Source organism: Amblyomma mixtum, chromosome 6 (assembly GCF_055824585.1).
Source record: "Amblyomma mixtum isolate Tamu chromosome 6, ASM5582458v1, whole genome shotgun sequence".
Lineage (NCBI taxonomy): Eukaryota > Metazoa > Arthropoda > Arachnida > Ixodida > Ixodidae > Amblyomma > Amblyomma mixtum.
Genome location: NC_143017.1, coordinates 152038177 through 152058314, shown reverse-complemented (window position 1 = coordinate 152058314; position 20138 = coordinate 152038177). Strand labels below are relative to the sequence as shown.

Below are 20138 nucleotides of genomic sequence, written 5' to 3'. Positions count from 1 at the left end.
ATTCTTCACCGAACTTCAAATGAAACGACATTTCGGGTGACATTTCGGGTGCCGTAGGGATTAGACAGCATTGAGTTCCACGTATTCCTCAGTGTAGCATGGCTGAATTTTTGTCCAACTAAGTTCTTGTTACACTGCCTTTCAATGAGCAGAAGAGAACAGAATGAAATCAGCGGAACTCGGGCGGAACCGTTCCCGTGCTGCCAGTAGAATCATACAAATATTTAGGCGTAACCTTGTGCGCTGACCTCTCCTGGAAAACGCATAACATCATTTCTTCAGCTAACAAATCCCTTGGTTTTCTTAAACGTCATCTCCACGATGCGCCCATGCATGTTAAGTTATTAGCTTACGAAGCACTTGTGAAATAGAAATTAGAATACGCATCACCCATTTGGCATCCACGTCAAGTTTATCTAACCAACGCATTAGAAGTTTTGCAAAACCGCGCCGTCAGATTTATTCATTCTTCATATCATTACAGCACGAGTGTTACGTATCTGAAATTGCTTTCAGGCATACAGCCACTCGAGCTGCGCCGCCGCACAGCCAGTCTTTTATTATTTCACAAGTTATTTTACAGCCATCTACGAACTGCACCCTACATGGTCCCTCCGGCACGCATATCTCACCGCACTCTCCATCAACTCCAGATCAGCCGTCCACGTGCACGCGCAGTCACCTTCGCAGCTTCATTTTTTCACGCACCGCCGCGTACTGGAATGGCCTTCCCGCTGACATTGCAACAATAACCTGTCCCGCGAACTTCGCACGCACAGCTAACAGCTTTTTGTCATCATCATAACGCATGATTACTTTGTCTCACCAAACGTTGTACCCACCCCTTATGTAATGCCCCTGAAAAGAGGTCTTTAAGGAAATAAAATTGATTGATTGATTGATTATTTGTGCGTGTAGTTGCGATACCGTCGCCGTTTCTCGAAACAGTTACGCTTAGAGCGCATAACGCAACCGTGGCCTGGGCTGGACAGTTTTTAACTGTTGTGAAACCGACTTCCAATAAACTGGAACTTCATTGAATTAAGCGCAATATTTGGCGCCTTCTTGCAGTGTTTCGGCTTTAAAGCTGCATTTAAGGCGTTATTTTTTTTTTCCTGCGTCCTCGCTCTCGACTGGTTACTCTGTGGCACAAAGAAACACTAAGAAATCCAGCCATGGCCACAAGTCTTCCTCTGCCAATAAAAATTCATTGGCTAATATATAAACAAAGAAAAAAGAGGAAGCGAAAATAAAACAAACAATGAAGAAGTGCCACTCCCCGTTTAGTCTGTATTTTGAAAGGATAGATTCGTTACGAGGCATCGAAGCTGACGTTGCGCCAGCTTTTTGAATAAAAGTGCCCCCGGCTTTTCGAAAGTCACAAAGTAATTGTGTGCCCGTATGCCAGTGCGAGTCCGTGTTCACTGCATTTGGCAAGCGGCTCTCCATAGGGTTGCCCCGGTGGCTGTATGCAGTAGCTAAATGGCCTCATCACATTCGCAACAGCGGACGAGCGCGTTTCTTTCAGCTCCGTCAGCTGCCTCTTGTAGTAGCCGCAGGCATTTTCGACGAGTTTATGCTGGCGTTGTACAGCAGCTGGAGCAAGCTGCACAGTGAAATGCCCTTCTTCTTGCTGAGGATGACACCTGAGAGAGCCACCACGAGCGAAAGGGTCAGTGACGGTCGCTTAAACGGTGCCTGAACACGTACTGACACCGTCCTGTCATGTTACCGACTGCCTTGCTGTAACAAAACAAAGTAAAAAACTTCGCTTCTTGCGCTAGCCGATAACTGGATTGTATGAAAGTGGAAATAGTGTGACGCCAGGCGTTATTCTCTCGCGTCCTTCACTTAGCTGAAGCCACTTTAAGATCATGGCCGGATACCGCGGAGCGGCTCGGTCCAATGACGCCCTGCACAGCTAGCATTGCAGTCTTGTCGTGGAAGGGACATTTCTATCTTTCCAGATAAAGAAGGCTTAGACAAAGTTACGTAAATTTGAGGGGGCACCTCACTAAAGAATAAAAACAATATACTGGTTGGATAACTCAAGCTCGCGTCCAGTATAGTTAATGTCAGTATACATGCCAAGTCTTTCTGGCACATACCTGACGGCAAGGAAATGGATATTTCAGTCGTTCTCAAGAGTTGAGGTTCCTCCCGAAAAACAAACAATGCGAATAGCTAAGCATGCCTGTGCGTCCCCATAATCCCTCATGTATACCTGACTTTATGATATCCGCAGTTCTTTCTAAGATGCACTGATGCAGTGTTCCTTGTTTATCCGTATCCATAACGTTCCACATATTGTCAGGGAGTGCTCACACCCAGGGATATCTCCCGGTCGCGATAACGAGAGAACTTTAAGGCCACCTTACCCGGCGTTTACAGAATGGGCTGCAAGTAGTAGCGAATGCTCTTGCAAAAGAAAACAACGCGTTCGAGAAGGACTCATTGAAAAGCACTCAAAATCCACTCTGTTTCTACTATGCTGTCAAGTGATTCTGTCACGGTGGTTGTGCTGTTTAGTGCATATTTGGCGTCACATTGTTCGGTGAGCTCTAATAGATGCTGACAAAGGCTTCTTAAATGCCATTTGGCCCTCTTCTTTCTTTACAAAAGTCACGTGCCCTGATTCAGCGAAGGAAAAAGGCAGCGAGCAAGTACAGAAGTAATTTCAGTGCAATAAGCAAAATACAACATTGCACCACACTTAGACTATCCACAGCCTTCATCTCAAGGCTTATCTACCCGATGGTATACGTTCTCTGCCTGTCTGCAACGGACGTCAAGTACGATCGCTATGAGTACTTACTTCGCACCAAGGACTCAACTTTATGTTTGCTTTTGCATCTAAAGGAGAAAGGTATGGATTATGGAACTAGAGGAAAACTAAGGAAAATAAAAAAAAAAGATGTGCTCGCTGACGCATGAGAAGAAAGTACTGACTGTCTGCTAACAAAGCATTCTCTTTCGTAATGCTTCGGCCTGTATACTTGACATCACGCAGAGTCAGGGGAAGAAGTGTGTGGACCACGTACTTCGGAAACGAAGACGACAGCTCTGTTATTAGACGCCCGCTGGAGATCACACTTTTTAAGGTGAAAACAGGTTTTCGACCTTCACTTCCACAAGTGCGCTCTCCATCCGCTGGCTAAAAATAGGGCTATTCGCTTCGTTTGCTGAGCGCGGGGGTTGAGAGTCGTGTCCCCGACTGTGCGTGATTACGGATGAAGCCAGACATCGTGCCTAATGTTCTGCTGGAAAGGCCAGCCGCCTTGCACGCCTCATGCCATGAATAAAAAAAACAGAAAACGTATTTGTCTTATGGCGCGAACGAGGACATTTGGGTATTTTCTACGCCATAGCCTTTTTGCCCTAGTCTAGAAAACAATCGTCAAGATTCCACCTTGATGACAGTCTCTCTTGCTGCAATGTCAGTTCCAAGTAGAGAGGAAGCAGTCAATCGTGCTCCCGAATATTTTCAGGCAAATTTAGCCGATCTATAGTTGCCAATGTATTGCTCAGTGAAGGATTCCTTGCAGATTTGGAGCAGTTCTTGGGTGTGCTTAGAGGGCGATCACTTGTATTTTTGTGCTGGAAACGAAAAAGAATTCTTCTTTCAGTCGCCAATCTATTCTAATTATAATTATATCCCAACTATGATTCCTTTATAATTCTGAATCTATCGTTTTATTCCTTCCCCAGTTTACTGCAGTTGTGATTATTCTCAAATTCTGTCTACGAAAGTATGCAGAACGCGCCACATTGCTAGAACGCGCCGAGCCCTCTTACCATTATCGGCCCAGTGAGCAAATACTGTGAGCAAACTGCCCGCCGTGGCTGGTTGTGATGACGCCACAAAGTACCGTGACGTGGATGGCCGCCTATGGCAGGTTGCCCACAAACCTGTTTCACACAGAGGGACCTCATAAACAACAGCTGAGCGGCTGAGTGGAAGGTCTGGTGCTACCGGACTAAAATGAGAAATCAATAACAGAACACTAACTATGCTTCATTCTGGTTGGACGCTCTTTTATATCTGTAAGAGAGGTAAATGGGCGGAAGGATAGAAAGGCTGAAGAGGAGAGATGGCCACAAATAAAGCGAACGCAAATACGGATGCGCACAAACCTAATCACCAACGTAGAAAAAAAAAGCAACTTTATTGTTTTAGATCAAAGTAAGACGTCGGAGGGAATCCCGGTAGGTTGTTGAGTTAAGCCACTGCAGAAGAATGCATGTACGCAAAGGCGGCAGAACTGACGACCAGGTAAATTATCGGTGCAGACCTCCACAAGGACCTCCTTTTCGCCGCAGGTTTCGACAAGTACAAAGGAGGCCTGGACACCGTCCACGACCTGACCGGCACCGAGTCCGTTTACACTGCCTGGAAGAGCATCGAGATCATGTTCCACGTCTCGACCATGCTCCCCCACGAGGAGCACGACCCGCAGAAGGTGCGCCATTCGCATCTCTTAATGGGCTCCTTTTTTTATTTTCATCTCCTCTCACTTGGCTTCATTTTATCCGAAAACACACACACACACGCACAGACATGTGCCTCTGAGTATGACAGTGTGTGAATCGTGATAAGGAATGGAACCTTCTGAGTGACGAATATTGCTAACGGTCAAAGGTTAATCGCCTTTCATTAACATGCCGGCATGGATTGTCCAAATTGTTTACGACTGATATGTAGCAATTAATTCAGCAGTAATACATATATATTTGTGTCAGGCGAATTTGGCCTTTTTCTATCGGTATTAGGCTGCTATTTTATGCCGAATACTGAACGCTGTAAATAATATTTATCAAAATAGTTAGCTTGGTAGCACATTCTCCACCGTTTTTGTGAAGGTATATTTTGCAACAGTAATACAAGGGAAGGTTTTCTCTGAATTTCTAGCGTCATGTGCACCTTCAAAACAGAATTTCTCCGCAATCCCTCGGTTGTTCACCTGACCAATCCTGATATTTCGACATAGCAATTTTCAACCGCTGTGGTGCTTTGTGCGAAACTTTTTATTTGTCATTTGTTTCTCTAAAACTAACCTATGAGCTTTTTTCAGGCTGGGGTGTACTTTTTCAGTGGAAGAACACTTGTTTTCAATCGGAATAACGAGCGCCACCTGAAAATCTGTGCGCAAAATGTTCCTTAAAACACCAATATTGACTAAAAAAGTAATTGTTTTCATAGTATGCATGACCACCGCCATATTACTGCTCATAGCATGAAGGAGAGAGCGCGTCAACGAATCAAAAGAGCCGATAAGAATAATAAAAAATAATATAGAATGAATTCTTTTCTTGCTGCAAACTTGCACGGAGTCATCATGGAATAGGCGGAAGTAGATAGAAGACAGAAGCAGGTAAATGGCAATTACTCAATTATCATTGGCCCCGCATGGAAGACAATTTGTGGTTCATTGGAATTTCTATATTTAAAGACGCAGGCTTACGCTACGTACCGTTACCCTAAATACATTCGCCTCCCCCGTAATTTGGTGCCATGGAGAATTTTAGTGCTATCAAAAACGTTTGCATTTAGGACGGCTCTGGCAAGTCTTGTAACGATTATTTTATCAGCCTATCGGCTCTGCTTCGGGCCACCGTTCAATGATTGGCGGGAACCTCAGACATTTTGTTTATTTTACTGCAGCAGATGTATCAAGAGATGTTTTATGGGTTTACAGCATCTTAATTTTCAAAAGTAGTTGCATTATAATAGCCCTAATATAGTGAAACTACGTAGCAGCAATAACAGTTATACCTCTAGTAACATTAATAGTACTTATAAGTGCAGCAACAGCTGCAGGATTAATGCCATGTCAGCATTAGCAGAAAGTCTAAACGACGCATCTATCGACTGCAGCGTTGGCAGGTAAGTGCGCTGGCTATAGATTTTCAATCCCTTGCATGAGATAGCGTTTGTGACCTGTGAGCATCGCAAAGAGCTCTTTTAGGAGGAAGAGGAATGATGGACCTGTCGGCAGAACTTGTTTTCCTGGGGACAGTGAAAAAATCGGGTACTCTTGCCGTAGGCTGGGATAGGTATTTGTATTATTTTTCTGTTTGGTTTGGCTGTCTTACGGTTTCCCCCGAGAGGTTGCTTACAATGGCGCTGAGAAGCACTTCGTAATCGCATATCTCATGAACTTATATCACTGATCAAAGTTTAGTAACATCATTGCGACCACTTTATAAGGGCTGGATGTTGTGTTTCGTTGAAAGCTAAAACTGACAGCTTTTAATGGACCCATATTCAGTACTCCTGGAGAGGCCAGATAGTGAATATGAGGGCAGAGAGCTTTCCAGTGCTCCACATACGCTTTTGGGAGCTTAAGTTTTCCTTTCGCGAGGATTGCTGTTCTCTTCCAGCCGTTTCCAAATCACAGCTCGCTCGCGGAACGGCGCCATATGTTAGGCAGCATTGCTTCAGCTTTCATCTTTATTTTTTTTTTTTAACTAAGCAACTCGTGAAGCGCAGGGCGGCAGCGATAAATGGAGATTGCGCGAAGACGTCACAACAAGGTTCTTAAAAAACGAAAGAGAGCTGGTAAATAAGTGCACGTGAAGCAAAACATGAAATATTGCAAAAAAATCACACGCAAAATGGGCTATTCTCAAGAAAAAGGTGATTCGCAAGTTAAACAGCAAATGCTGAAGAAAGTTCTCTAGGGAAACACAGCAGCCAGGAAATTGATCTCCACTGGCATCTTTGAAGTCGGCGAAGCATGTTTCAGGACGGGTGGACTTAGAAGCCGCGTATTTATTTTTTATTTTTTTTACATAAGCAAATGCATCACGAAAGCGGGAACGCGATGCAGCCGTGCCGAGGAGGGCACGCTTATCTGGAGGTGGTGAATTTTTTACGCCCATTCTGACGAGTTTCCAGTCTCTCCTTTCGTAAATTGAAAACAAATGTCCCCCCGGGAACGATTTTTCGCATTGTGGAGAGCTCTCGGCACAGTCCTTTTTATCTTACCATTCCCCTCGTATTCGTTTTGAGTGCCGGTTTTGGCGCTGTTCCGTTATCTTTCGTTCCTGGGATAGAGCTTAGAAAATTTTTAAATTGCTGGGTTGCTTGCTTGCTCTTCGTCCGGCTATAGCCTTTGGGAGCGATAACCACGGATCGCTAGGCTTAGCTTCAGCGCCGTCTCACGTAGTTTTCGCCCAAAGTGGTTAAGAGGGTAAAAACAGGAAGACAAAAGCCGCAGCATCTGGGACGAAACAAAAGAAAGCAGCGAAGGGCGACAGTCGAGACGTGACCCCAATGCCCAGTGAGGCGGCTTAACATTTCCGGCATCATAGCGGCCGCCAAAGTGAAAATATCGATTGAGCAACTACGTCTGCTAAAAGGCCGATCGTCCCAGAATCCTTTGGCGCTTCCGTTGAAGAAAATCTTTGTTCCTGTTATTTTAGCCTCTTCACTGCATATTTCACAAGGAGATGAGGGAACGAAAACTAGCAGCTCATTTCGGGGTTTTATTAGACACCTCATCAATAGTACATAAAAAACAATTTTCCAGCAACGTCAATAATTTCTAGTGGCGAAATTCTGTCCACAAACGTAGACATTAGTTGTGAACAAAATAAACTAACGTAAGCAGATCAGCAGTCTGCTTTTAAATCGCTTATGTTTGAAATATATAATATAACAATAAACATAAAAAATAAGTGAATTAAATATACACCAATAAACGAATTGAAAAAACATCCCTCGGTCACTCCATGCCGCCCAAGCATGAAGACGCCATTTTGTTGCGTTTAAGCGATGCTTCGGTGGACAGGTGGCAGCACCTCTCAGAGAGCGGATGAACCATCACCTGCACTTCCAACGGCGCGATATTTCAATGCTGATTAATGAATCAATCAACCGCATGGTGCTTGTAAATTATTATCCAAAAACCTGAATGCTGGCAGCCAAGAGGTTAAAGATATAAATATTGTCGCGAATATTTGTAGTGTTGTTTGTTCATTTTTCAAGGCTGCCGACACGCCGCTTTATCGCTTCGTTTGTGGTGCAAGACGCACCTAGATTTATCTCGATTGATCGCGTCCAGGCAAAGCCGATTCTACGTTGTTCCAGAATGTCCTAGCAACTTTCCAAGTTTTATCTCGAAAGTTCGCTATCAGCTTTAAAGAGAGCATGGCCGAGAGCTGCCGGCATTCGGTTCGACGACCGCCGAGCACGCTTGTTGCTACGCCGTCGCCGAGTGATTCACTTCTTTGCGGGCGCAAGTCAGCTTAAATAAGGAGTTTCGTCTAGAAGCCATTCTCACTGTTTTCCTGTTCGCCGGATTGCAGTCCCCACTACGTGACAATATCTCATGGTCGTTGTGCGAGGTTATAAAGACTGGTGTGTCATTTTTTTCGCAAAGTGGAAGTATCTTTTTAAACAAGACTTCTACGGAATCTTGTTTGAAAAGTAATTCGGAGTGCTAACACAGTGCATTACATAAAAACAGTTTTTATTTCCAACATACACACAAAAGAAAGTGATAGCAGTATTAATTCGCAGTGAAGATGCAAGTGTTCTTCTATCTTTAATGGAATAAGGAGAGTAGTAAGGGGGGGGGGGATGGACCCAGGACACAAATTTCAATAAACCAGCGTAGAACGCAGTCACAATTGTGTAACTACTAACTGCGTTAATTTGTGTGGATAATATTATTTAAAAATTATGTAAATAACGTTTTTATAACACAGCCGCGCTGTTACTTCGTTTTCCCTATCTTTGAGAGTTTTACACGGCAGATATGTCAATTGGTTCCGCCGCCGCACATGTCGTGTCTGAGAAGGACCGATCGGTTGTAATGCTAACAGTGGTAGTAGTTTTTCTGCCGTAACAAAAAAAAGATCAGTTCGACACCAAAGCGGGAACCCGTTAATCACCTTCTGACTACACCTTGATATCTAACGTTCGCTGCACATCAGCGATATCTGACTTCCGCAGAGAGCTTAATCGTTCTCACTTTCATGGCAAGGAAAAGGGCGAGAAGACTGCGAGTTTACTATTATTATCGTAGATGCTTCATTACATTGGGTTTTGCCCAAGTCAAGTGACGCGATCTTTTCGGCTACGCAGCTTCAGAAGGTAAGTAGAAAACCAGCGAAAAGGACGCATTCACAAGGAGAAGTAGACAGGACAATGCTGGAAACCAAACAAACCAATGACGTCCTGCGGCTGAAGATCGTTTTTTATGCAGTGGGAATAAAACCGGGCTTTGCAGGAGAGGTTAGGCAATGGTGCTGACGCAGAAGGCAGCCTGGTCTGATGGAGGCTGAACGGGCTTTGCAGGTTTCAGCCTCCATCAGACCAGGCTGCCTTCTGCGTCAGCACCATTGCCTAACCTCTCCTGCAAAGCCTGGTTTTATTCCCACTGCATAAAAAACGATCTTCCGCCGCAGGACGTCATTGGTTTGTTTGATTTCCAGCGTTGTCCTGTGTACTTCTCCTCTTTGTGAATGCGTCCTTTTCACTGGTTTTCTACTTACCATGCACCAACTGGCCCAACAAGCTACGCTTCTTCAATGCAGCTTCAGAAGAAGCGGCACATCGGAAACGACATCGTGTGCGTGGTGTTTCTGGAGGCGGACAACACGCTGTTCTCCCCGGCCTGCATCAAGTCGCACTTCCTGCACGTCTTCATCGTGGTGCGAGCCTCGCCCAACAAGCCGCCTGGGTCGCACACCGTCTACGAGGTAACTGTGCCATTCCTCCCTTCCTCTTTTCTTTCCATGCTGCTACAGTAACCACTAGGGGGCCGAGGTACGTAGAAAACATTACGCGCAGGGTCGAAGCAATAGATGTGTTTCGGGACTTCTCTGTTGTAAGCAGCATCCGGATTATTGTCGCTTTCACTGAATGACAAATTAATAAGTTGCCCGGGGAGAATTTCGTCCAGGTATACTTGACCGATTAGGGAGATGTGGGCCGGGATATGAGAGCTCCCGATAGGATGACGTCATGGGTAATTTTATTGAGTCCATTTTGATGGATAGCAGGGCGCAAAAAAAAAAAAAACGAGACACGTGAGGAAGGCACGCACGAAAAGGCTTTTCTCGCCTCCCTCACGTTCCTCGCCTTTGTTGCACGGTCCTATTCATCAAAACGGACTAATGCCTATATCCTCAACTTTTCGCCCTGCTTGAATGTGACTGTGGTCGGCTTCGCAGTGAGTGAACTGGGAAAGCGGAGCGCAGTACAGCTATCCTCTTTTAACTTCTTCGCCACGGGTCAGAGCGAGAAGTTTGATCGTCTTGTAGCACGTTAACTTCGCGCAACTCTGCATTCAGATGCAGACAGTTACAAAGATCCGTATCGCTCAGAGGTGGCACATATGAAACTGACTGTGACTGATTTTCTCTGTTTTTCGTTGAGTTTATGTAGATGACGTCACTTGAAAACGCCATGTGGCCGACTCTTTTAAGCTTGTCATTCCCCCCCCCCCCCCCTCCCCCCCCCCCATTGTAGTAATACCAGGAGCAGTGGCTCTGTGGATGAGCCGTTCGGCAGCTGGGTGTGAGAACTCAGGACAAAGTCCGGGTCGCGGCGGTCGCATTTCGATGAAGGTGAAGCGCGAAAGATGCACGTGTGCTTGAGCGCACGTTAGAGAGACCGAAGTGGCCGAAATTAGCCCCGAACCCTGTACTACGGCGTCCCTTTATCTCTTTACTCTTTGCACAACCTCCTTAATTCCTTTCCTTGCAACCAACTTACAAATTCGTACAGAAATAGATGCAACCTGTCGTGGAAGTAAAGCCCGGCCAAGCTACTTCAACAGTTGCTATGAGTGGAGGCTTCTTTTTATAGCGCATATTCTCGTCAGCGGCTTCTTTAATAGGAGTGTAATGAGGTATGATATAAATTAGGCCTCTCAATTTTTAAGTTCGCTTTTTAGAACGAGGATAGCGTTTGAATGCCGATGCACATTGGATGCAGCCAAAAGCAATCAAAAAACTTTTACTCGACGAGTGAGCCACTGGACATTGGTTTTGGAAAGTGCACAGGAAATAAACCGCTGAAACTTAAAAGTCGCCACGGAAGAAACGCGTACAAACAAAACAAAATTCGCACGTAGCAATGGGCGCTACTAATTAGTGCTAATGCATTAATAAAGTTGGCACCTCTAAAAACAGGGCAGCTAGGCAGCGATGCGCTCATTGTTTAAAATAGCTTGTAGTACTATAAGTGATCGATGTTCCTTAAAAAGAAAACAATTTCATGTCGTATAAATAGCGTGTTCCCTATAACGTCATGTCTGAAAAACGGCCATTGCTCGAATGACTTCCTATGAAACTACAAATCATTTAGAAGAACTGTGCTGTGTTTAAAGATTACTACACCGACCAAACTGTATAGAGGGATCGACGGTTTCATCCTATAGGATATCGCTGATCTGTTCAGTCCAAGGAAGAAGAAAAGCTGCTCCACAATATCAGTTCATGGATAGCTATATCTTGTGTCAGCTTTCTCTCGACCAGGCCTTTCGTCCTTTTCATTAGAGCAGGTTTACCCTTTTGAATCGCGGTTTTCAATTAAAAGATTCAGAAGTTTATTTCGCTTCACTTCTGGGGACGGGCGGGCTCACATCTGTTGGATATGACTGTTCGCTTGTTCTTAAGAAAAAAATAAATAAAACCGTGACCGATAATCTGGAACTATATATCCCTTTTTTCTGCTTCTCTGCCTGCACTCGCTCGGTGCTGTTTCGAGGGATAAAAGCGCACCAACGGCACAAAGATCGAACTCGCTACATTCGGATCCTTCGAGCGCAGCCATTCGCCGTTTGCTCGACCGCGTCTTTCGTTCTCTGCGGCCTGTTCGAGAGCAGCAGCAGCAGCTTCAACGAGTCAACGGGCCGTCGGTTTGCACAACGCCCCGCACAACAAGCCCACCGCTGCCAGCAGCCGGAAGTGGCTGTCCTGAAGGCCTCGCGAACGTAAGCAAACATTGAATGGGCACGCTTGAGAATGGATCGAGGGAAACGAGGAAAAAAAATAAATAGGACGAACAGAGAGCGCCTCTCAGTTCGTTGAGCGCAGTATTTGCGTCTCGCCGGCGCACCCTGAGCGGGCAAACAGAGCCGACGCAGGCGTCTCCCGGAGCAGCCCGGCGCACTGAGACAGGCGTCCTCCGCTGTTTGCTCTCCGGAGTGCGAAGACGTCACGAGCGAGAGAAGGGGGCAAGGAGTGCCGAGTCTGACAAAGAGCTGCCCGCGGAGAAGTGGGGCTTGCTGCGAAAACTGACATTCAGCGCCGCACTTTGCCACTGTACATGTGTGGATGTGTGTGCGCGCGTGTGACCATATTTGCGGGATGTGATCCAACTTTCTCGCGAGGGAGACACGAAATTCAGCACATACCACATGGCCACCGTAGCAGATGAGATACGATCAAGCTCCGCCGCATGACATGCCATCGTGGCACATAGTAGTGAGAGCGGCCTGCTTTGAGTAGTGTACGAGAGGTCGGCTGACTTACGAGGTGAAGGTTTGAAGGGTATGAGAACGAACGACTAAAAGTCGCCTCTGCACCCACACTCCTATCTCTCCTAATTCTTCAACAGCTGCCGAGAGCCATTCCTTCCTTGCTATAAAGGTTTCATTAATTCATTACGTGGAAGATTCGTTGTGAACGTAAACCTAGAAGTTGAATAACTGCCAGGCGCGAAAAAAAACGCAACATTAACTGTTCGTTTAATGCATAAAAGAATGCAATGCAAAACATGCGCTCGCTATTTCGTTATCCCTGCCTTGAAGACTGATGATGATAAAAATCTGGATATCATTACTGTCGGTAAAGACATGCGCTGGCTTGGGCGGTAAAGACATGCGCTGGCTTGGGAACGCCTTGTATACAATGGAGACAGATAAGTGTTAAACACCTGGTGCGCTGAGAAAACAGATGATCTATCGAATTCACAGAGCTGTTAATAAAATAAAGTTCCCCTCTCTTCATCCCCTCTGCTTACGTAATGACCTAGGGGCCTTGAAAGGTGAGGAAATTAAGATGACGAAATGTCATGTTTATCTTAGAAAAGGCGGCTCGTTATTGTTCCTAGCGTCGTCTCTGAAAACAAGATAGCATCCGAATGCTATGCACGCCCAGTGCCGCTTTCTTACCTTCTTCGCATTTGCCCGGGGCCGCACGTATGCAGCCAGCAAGACAGCCGCTGCCTTCATCCCGCGAGAGACTTAGCCACTTTCTCCCACATATTGGGGACAGCCCTGGCAGCATGGCCCCGGGCGAAATCGAATACGCGAACCGAGGGAGGGACTCGCCCTCTCGAGCTGCCAGATGGGAACTGCGCTATGATTAGATATACCTGGCTGCGTTTGTTGACCGTGCTTTTACCCCTCGGGATCCCCCTCTGGTTCACCGTCCGTTGCTGAATGAGAGAGAGAGCCTGCGCACGCGTGTCCTCTGTCGGAGACATCGCTACGTTGTCGTGACAGCGGGACACCCGACGCGGCCTCTCTGGAGCCTCGTCGTCGCTGAATCCTCGATCTCACGTCGGTGCGAAACTGAGCTGCTTCGTGCCCCACTCAACTAACCTTGTCTTTGCGCTGCTGCTGCTGCTACCGCATGGCAAGCGAATACTGCGCTTGGTTTACGGGACTTATCGATTGCGTGCTCACTTCACCACTCGTTAGCTTGTCTGTTGCGCGGTGATAACATGGCTGTGGCAAAAGAGCAGGTAACATGCGTGTCGGAAAAAAACTTATGTGACCCAAGCATCTTTGGATATTGTGAAGGCTGCTCACGGTGCCTTAATGAGTTTATTAGTAACTTGGTAGTTATATTGGCAAGGATGTGCGAATACGAAGTTGTTTTTCTTGTTTGGATCTGCACCAGACTCTGGTCAATCCCCACACCGGGGATGTGCCATCGCTTTAGAGGCATTAAAGGGGCACTGAGGAGAAATTGAAGTTGGCTTGTATCGACAGAATACCAGCTGCTGATTACAAAAACGTCACTCATACTGACAACAAAGCTCTTGTAACGTAGAAAAGAGCAAGAACCAAAATACAGGTATCGCCGCCACAGGCCAAACTCGCAAGTACAAGCGTGATGACGTCATAGGACAAAACAGTGTTGCTAGAACCAATGGTTCTAGCAACACTAGGACCCGAGAAGTCACAAATCACTGAGGTGCAGCCAATGCATGCGCAAATCTCCTTGACATCGCCAGATGGCGCCACGTGCCCGGCAGCTACGCGCGCGCCTGCAGCATCGGGACCAATCGGCGCCTGCTCTACGGCGGTAGGCGGGCTTCCGGAGTGCCGGTATTCCGCTAACGGTAACAAGGTACACGGTATGCTAAGGGTGTCTATTTGCGAGAACTTCGTTGACTACTTCGAGAACGGGATCCATCGTAACGCTGGCAAAACGCCGGTGCAAACGTAAGCGAAGCGACTGTAGCGACGGCCGCAATAGCCGATGGATGCCTTCAACGTGCGGCCGGCGGTAGCTTTCTTTCCGGCTGCTGCTAGGCCACTATGCTGGCCGCCAGAAATCATGGAGTCTGCGTTACGACATGTGCACGTCATGTTTCACGTCACTTAGTCCTGTGTCGTCATAAGAGAATCCCAAGTTTGAATCAGAGCGGCGGGAAAAACTTTTTCAACTTCGAATCCAAATTTCTTAGAAATAAATGCATCTTTCGCTGCCGGCCAAGTGGCAACAAAACCATGAAATGCCGAACTATCAGATTTTGCTATAAAAAAAATATTAATAGCGCTCTCCTCAGTGTCCCTTTAACAGCAACGACAACGCTATCGGAAGCTGACTTGGTATGCCTGAACAGACCTCGAGTAAAAGTTTTTTAACGATATTTTCAATCTAAGTCTCGGAAACGAGACTGAGCTGCTGTCGCAATAGTGTCATGAAAAAATAAATCACGCACCTATTTGTTGTGTGTCATCTTAAGGGGCATTTCTGTTGCTGCTGATCAATTTGCTTTTTACTGCAGTGCTCATTGTGGCCATTATGTAACTGAATTCCTAAATGCTGGCCTAAAAGTTTAAATCAGTGCGTCGCAACGGGTGTCTGGCTTGATTTTCACGGAACGGCTCAAAGCGAGCGCGCTTTAGTTATGAGAAGAAAATTTGCCATGTCTCTTGGTTTGTGAGCATTCATCGTGAGCAAGAGCGAATCAGTTGCTGCTAATGCTCTAAAAAGCTACCGAAGTTTCTTGCAAACATTATTCGAAAATGAGTGCTTGCGAACTACTCTTTAAGAAGCTACAGCGGCCGACGCCTAAGATATGGTGGCAGCACTGGTAAGGGATAAAAGTTAATTTTTTTGTGGAACTGAAGTCATCCCGGTCTTCCTGAATGCAAGGCTCCCGTAAGCAGGAACTGAGGAAGGGGCCTTTGCGTGCCGCAGGTATGTTATCCACTGAAGTCTGTCAAGAATCAGGAGCACCTGGAACTAAACATTTTGCTTGCCCGGTTTCCGCTTGTTCGTTTGAGTAAATGTAAAAAAAAATAATAAATCGAAAAGCTTAAGTTTTATGCAAGCCGTCACAGATCATGAGCATATCTTTTAGGTCTGTAATTATTTGCGTTTCACGCATGGTATAAACAGCTGAAATGCCCATAGATCCGGTTTCTGACCAAAACATAATATAGAATTGTCGCGTTTTTCAAGAAGCCGTATTGCCCCGCTATAAATGCAAGACGCATCATGCAAAGTCCGTTTCTGCGAAAGCTGACCCTCCGGACGAAGCAAATAAGAAATTTCAGCCGGCTTGATGACACATAAGCAGTTTGTAGAATGATTATAACTTTGCTGTTAATTTATGCAATGTGTCGGAGTATATACCCCCAAAGATAAAGATGAAGAGTCAAGTGTAAGTACATCTTTTAGCAATTTTTTTCCCAATTCGTAAAAATTGCCAGTAACGGCGTAAATGCTAGAAGTTCGAAACTGTTGCCTAATACTTTCATTTCCCGTGTATTAAAGTTTGAAGCTAATTTTTGATTTCAGTCTTACGTGTAAGAAGCACAAAGTAAAAATGTGCATTTCTCTGCTACAATCACTGGCGGTGTGCGCACAACCAACTTTGTTTTATAACATTGCACGTTGCCAAATACTTCCCCCCAACACTAAGATCCGTACGTCTTTTTGGCGTTCTTCATGTAGAGTAAGAAACAAATAAAATAAAAGCGAACAGAATGATCAGCTGTTACGTTCAGACCCCAGCGAGTGGAAAAGGCGAAGAATTGATATATTTCTCTTCTTTCATTCGTCTTATTGCACTGAACTTCTTTTGAAGACCGACATTATGAAGTAATATAAAAGTTGTGTTATGTGTTTTTCCGGTCTTAAATATTTGGGACATGTCAATTGGAAAATCTATGTCTACATAGTCCTCATAAAAGCAGCTCTGAGATTCCTGTCAGGCAATGAAGACTTTTGAAAACCAGACAAATTACAAGGCTTTGAACGTGGTGTCTATAAGAGTAGAACTTAAGTCCAGCGTAAGCGCACATGCTGAAGCTCGAATATGACGCGGGAACAAGTCAAGTTCGATTGGATCTTTTCTCAACTCTTAGGCTTTTGGAGACGCGCTAAAAAGTACATGCTACATGAAATAAGCATGTAATATAATGTAGTACAGCCAATATAGCACATAATTTTTGTTGTTTTCTATTGTGGTTCAGGTGTCGGTGGTTTCAAGAGATGAGGTAGGCGCCTTCAAACCATACCTGTGGCATCGATCTGTTTTTCCCAAAGTGAGTATGCTCTCCTGTACTAAAGTTTTTCTCTGCTTTGTCAGCGCCGGCTTCAGCACTTCGGCCTGAGTCCACGTTAAGGCACCTAAACAGCCTGTTCGAATAAGTCATTTTGTGCATGTTAAAAACCACAGGTACAATTTTTTTTGTTTGGCACAGGAGACCTTCATGATTAGCCGCCACGGTATTATCGTTTGGAAGGTTATCATTATTGCTTGACGCTCACATTCCAACAACACATGATAGGCAAGGTGACTAACACCACACCAGGGCCACAATAGGGTGTTTTTACAATAGCACCCTGCCTGCCGACTAATAACCAGTCCTCGAAAATAAGTGTTCAGAATACAATCCGAAATTTGCAAAGCAGTTAAGAGAGTTTGTTCGTTAGATAGAGCCAAGGAATGACAACACCACCCCGTTGGCAGCATTGCCACGTTATTTAGCTGCGTACTTACGTAGGTTGTTGTTTCGTACGACAGAATATTTGACTTATCTTTTCTTATGTGAAAAACTCGGGTAAGTTGCGCAAAAAAGAGCACTGCTAACCTCGTACTTAATTGAAGAACACAGTGTCCCGTCTTTCTTGTTGTCGTAGTTCGACCCTTGTTACCCCGGCATCCTCCCTCGTATTCGCAGGGGCCACAATTTCGAGAGTGGCTGCTCACGAAGATTGTTAACGGGGAGCGCACAAGTTACTCGGCGCCCAAGTTTGCGAGAATGCAGGTAAGAAACACGCAGGCAGCCCAGGTATCGTGCCGCTTCGCCGAGCAATTGCGTCTCGACCTGCCTGTCCATGAGCATGTGTCTCTGTCAGGCCTCCGGAGCAGCCAAGAATCCCGCCGTCAGCTGCTGCAGCTCTCTTTTTGCTGCTGTTGCAAACATTGTCGTCGTCTTCCAGACTTTGGGGCGGACGATTCCGGGCTCACCGGAGAAGAGAGAACGGGGCAACGCGGGGGAATGAAATTTGCCAAGAGAACAAGACGCCCTTTTGTTTCTTGAAGGCTTGGATTCTTAGGGCGCGCGCATATTAACGCACGCCAGGGTTTCATTTTCGATTTCTTCCTTTTTGTGTGTTTGTGACGTGGCCTGGGCGACGTCATGTCCGCTTCCTTGCTCAGTAATTGAAATTTCGAGTCGAGCAGCTGTGACTAGACCTCTTTTTTTTTTCTTTTCAATGTTTGCTTCCGGATGACGGGACGGGAAAACGAAAAGAGGGCAGAAAATGGGTTACTGCTTGCAGAGAACAGAAATTTTCCGCTTGTCTAGCCATTAGAACGTCGTCGTTTTTTATTCATTTCACATGCTCGACGTCGAATTTACGCAAGTAAATGCCTTGTCGCACTGTGGTTACAATAGGGTGTTTGTTAATGTAAAACTTGACCAGAATTGAATCAGCACAATAGTTTCTTTAGGTGGGGTTGTGTTAAGACGCCTGCGCTTAGTTTTATTCTAGGCCGCTGACTGGGCTGTTGTTTTCTTACTCTTTACTCTTCGCATTCGCCGCGTGCGCTGCTAACATGGCTTATTGGTGCTTACGCACTCGTCATGATCATTCACTCATTTGCTGTCATTCAGTCGTTTGAACAAGCTCGTACCTCCATAGCGGGAAATATTTGAAAGGATGATGCCATATCAGCGCTCTCATCAGTGACCAGAGATGTTCTCTGCATCATACTTCTCACTTTCTTTGCGTTGACTTCAGTCATGTCCATACGCATGCAACTTTCGCACCCGGATTCCATCTATTGCATTTCCATTTTTTCCGCTTTTCCTGCTACTTCATTATTTATTACGCGAAGTGATCATCTTTCGCGAACCCCGAAATCAAGGCCCCGCCGGGTGCCCTGCTCGCATTGCAGACCTAATCCACTTGAGTGCAGAAGGAAATCAAGTCTTGAACCGAATTCAACGGGCCACACTTTAGTACAGCTCATTTCCCAATTTCATTCTTTCGCTCAATTATCATTGGCAGCTGCAACCTGTGACGTTGCGGTTGATGGCCAGGAAGCAATATTGGACGCCTGCTTTTACGTATAAACGATTGTTCTGACCAACTGTCAAAGGATAAAAGGACACCTACTTATAGAAACGACCCCAGTACTACGCTAGAATTTCTGTTATTAGTAGGAGTAGTGGCAGTGGTAGCAATAGTGGCACTGAGGGCACTAGTAGTACTAATAGCAGCAGCAGCGACAGCAGCCCCAGTAGGATTAGCAGTACGCAACTTTACCGCTTCTTCTGCTGCCGCCTTTTTTTAACAATGTGTGTTATGTTGCTCGTATTCACCAAAGGAGCAAAGGGACATTTGCCCTCGCCGCCCTCAACAACCGTGTTGGGCGCCAACGCAGGACCGGACGCGCAGCCAGATGCTGGAGGACATGGTGACCAACCTGCAGAACCACGCCGAGACGGGCCAGATTCCGAAGCCGTACCGGCGCGGCTCGTGGCGGCCCATCGGCCACATGCGGCCCTCGTCGCCGTTGCTCGACAGCGTCCGGGACCCGTTTGAGGGTTACGACCAGCTGGCCAGGGACTTCGCCAAGATGTTCCAGACCACGCGCCAGCTATGCGACGTCGTCTTCAACGTCGGACAGGGTGCGCACGCACGCCGATGATGACGATGATAATGGCACTGCCATACCATCTACATCACGCCCCCTTGGCTTAGCAGCTTCTTATTGTGGCTTACTTTTGTTTACTGCGTCTTCCCATGTGCACGCAACAACGTATACGCAGCAAAGCAGAAGTTTGGACTGGTTGGTGAATACTCGAGGGGAAAAATAGCTCAATCTATACGGGACACACAAAAGAAGAAGGAAGACACCACGCGTACTGTAACAGTGTGATGTATTCTTCTTCTCTTGGGTGTCACATCTAGATTGCGCCGTTTTTTACCATGAACATATCTGTATGTTCGGGCAGAAATATGGTGTGCTGAGTGGCTTTGCTTGTAACTTTGGGTTACTAGGGAAGAGCGCTCTAAAAAAAAGAAAAACATAGGTAAATTAGGCATGTAAGTATAACTACAGTGTGTTAATGAGTGCTGTCACGACTGCGGCTGACAGTTTGCAGCCTATTTTCTTCTGTTAGTTTTCTGTTTTTTTTTTTCAAGCAGCAATACCCTCTTCATGGCCATGGCACCATTCCTCGCATTTTATTATTTGACGAACCATGATCGGAAAGTAAATACGGAACACAAACCTTTTTTTATTAAGAGCCATACCTATTGTCTTCAAAAAATTTTTTCTGATGACAAGAAAAAATAGACATCGCCGGAGCTCTTTGATCAGTTAAAACAGAAACCTCGCTTTGTCGTCTCTTTCTTCGTACCATTGTAGAAACTCCCCATGTGCTCACTTTTCGAAAGCTGGCGGCTGACTGCGCCAC

General features: G+C 45.9%; 1 protein-coding gene across 4 annotated transcripts in view; it reads left to right on the top strand.

The window, feature by feature from the left end:
- Positions 1-20138, top strand: part of rsh (Rap GTPase activating protein radish) — a 473381-nt gene that overhangs the window by 421006 nt on the left and 32237 nt on the right. For all 4 annotated transcript variants that reach the window (XM_089549687.1, XM_089549688.1, XM_089549686.1 and 1 more), the window contains exons 7-11: positions 4321-4460; positions 9544-9708; positions 16677-16748; positions 17388-17474; positions 19100-19346. In XM_089549687.1, coding sequence (XP_089405813.1) covers positions 4321-4460; positions 9544-9708; positions 16677-16748; positions 17388-17474; positions 19100-19346 — 711 coding nt within the window. The remainder of the gene's footprint in view (positions 1-4320; positions 4461-9543; positions 9709-16676; positions 16749-17387; positions 17475-19099; positions 19347-20138) is intronic.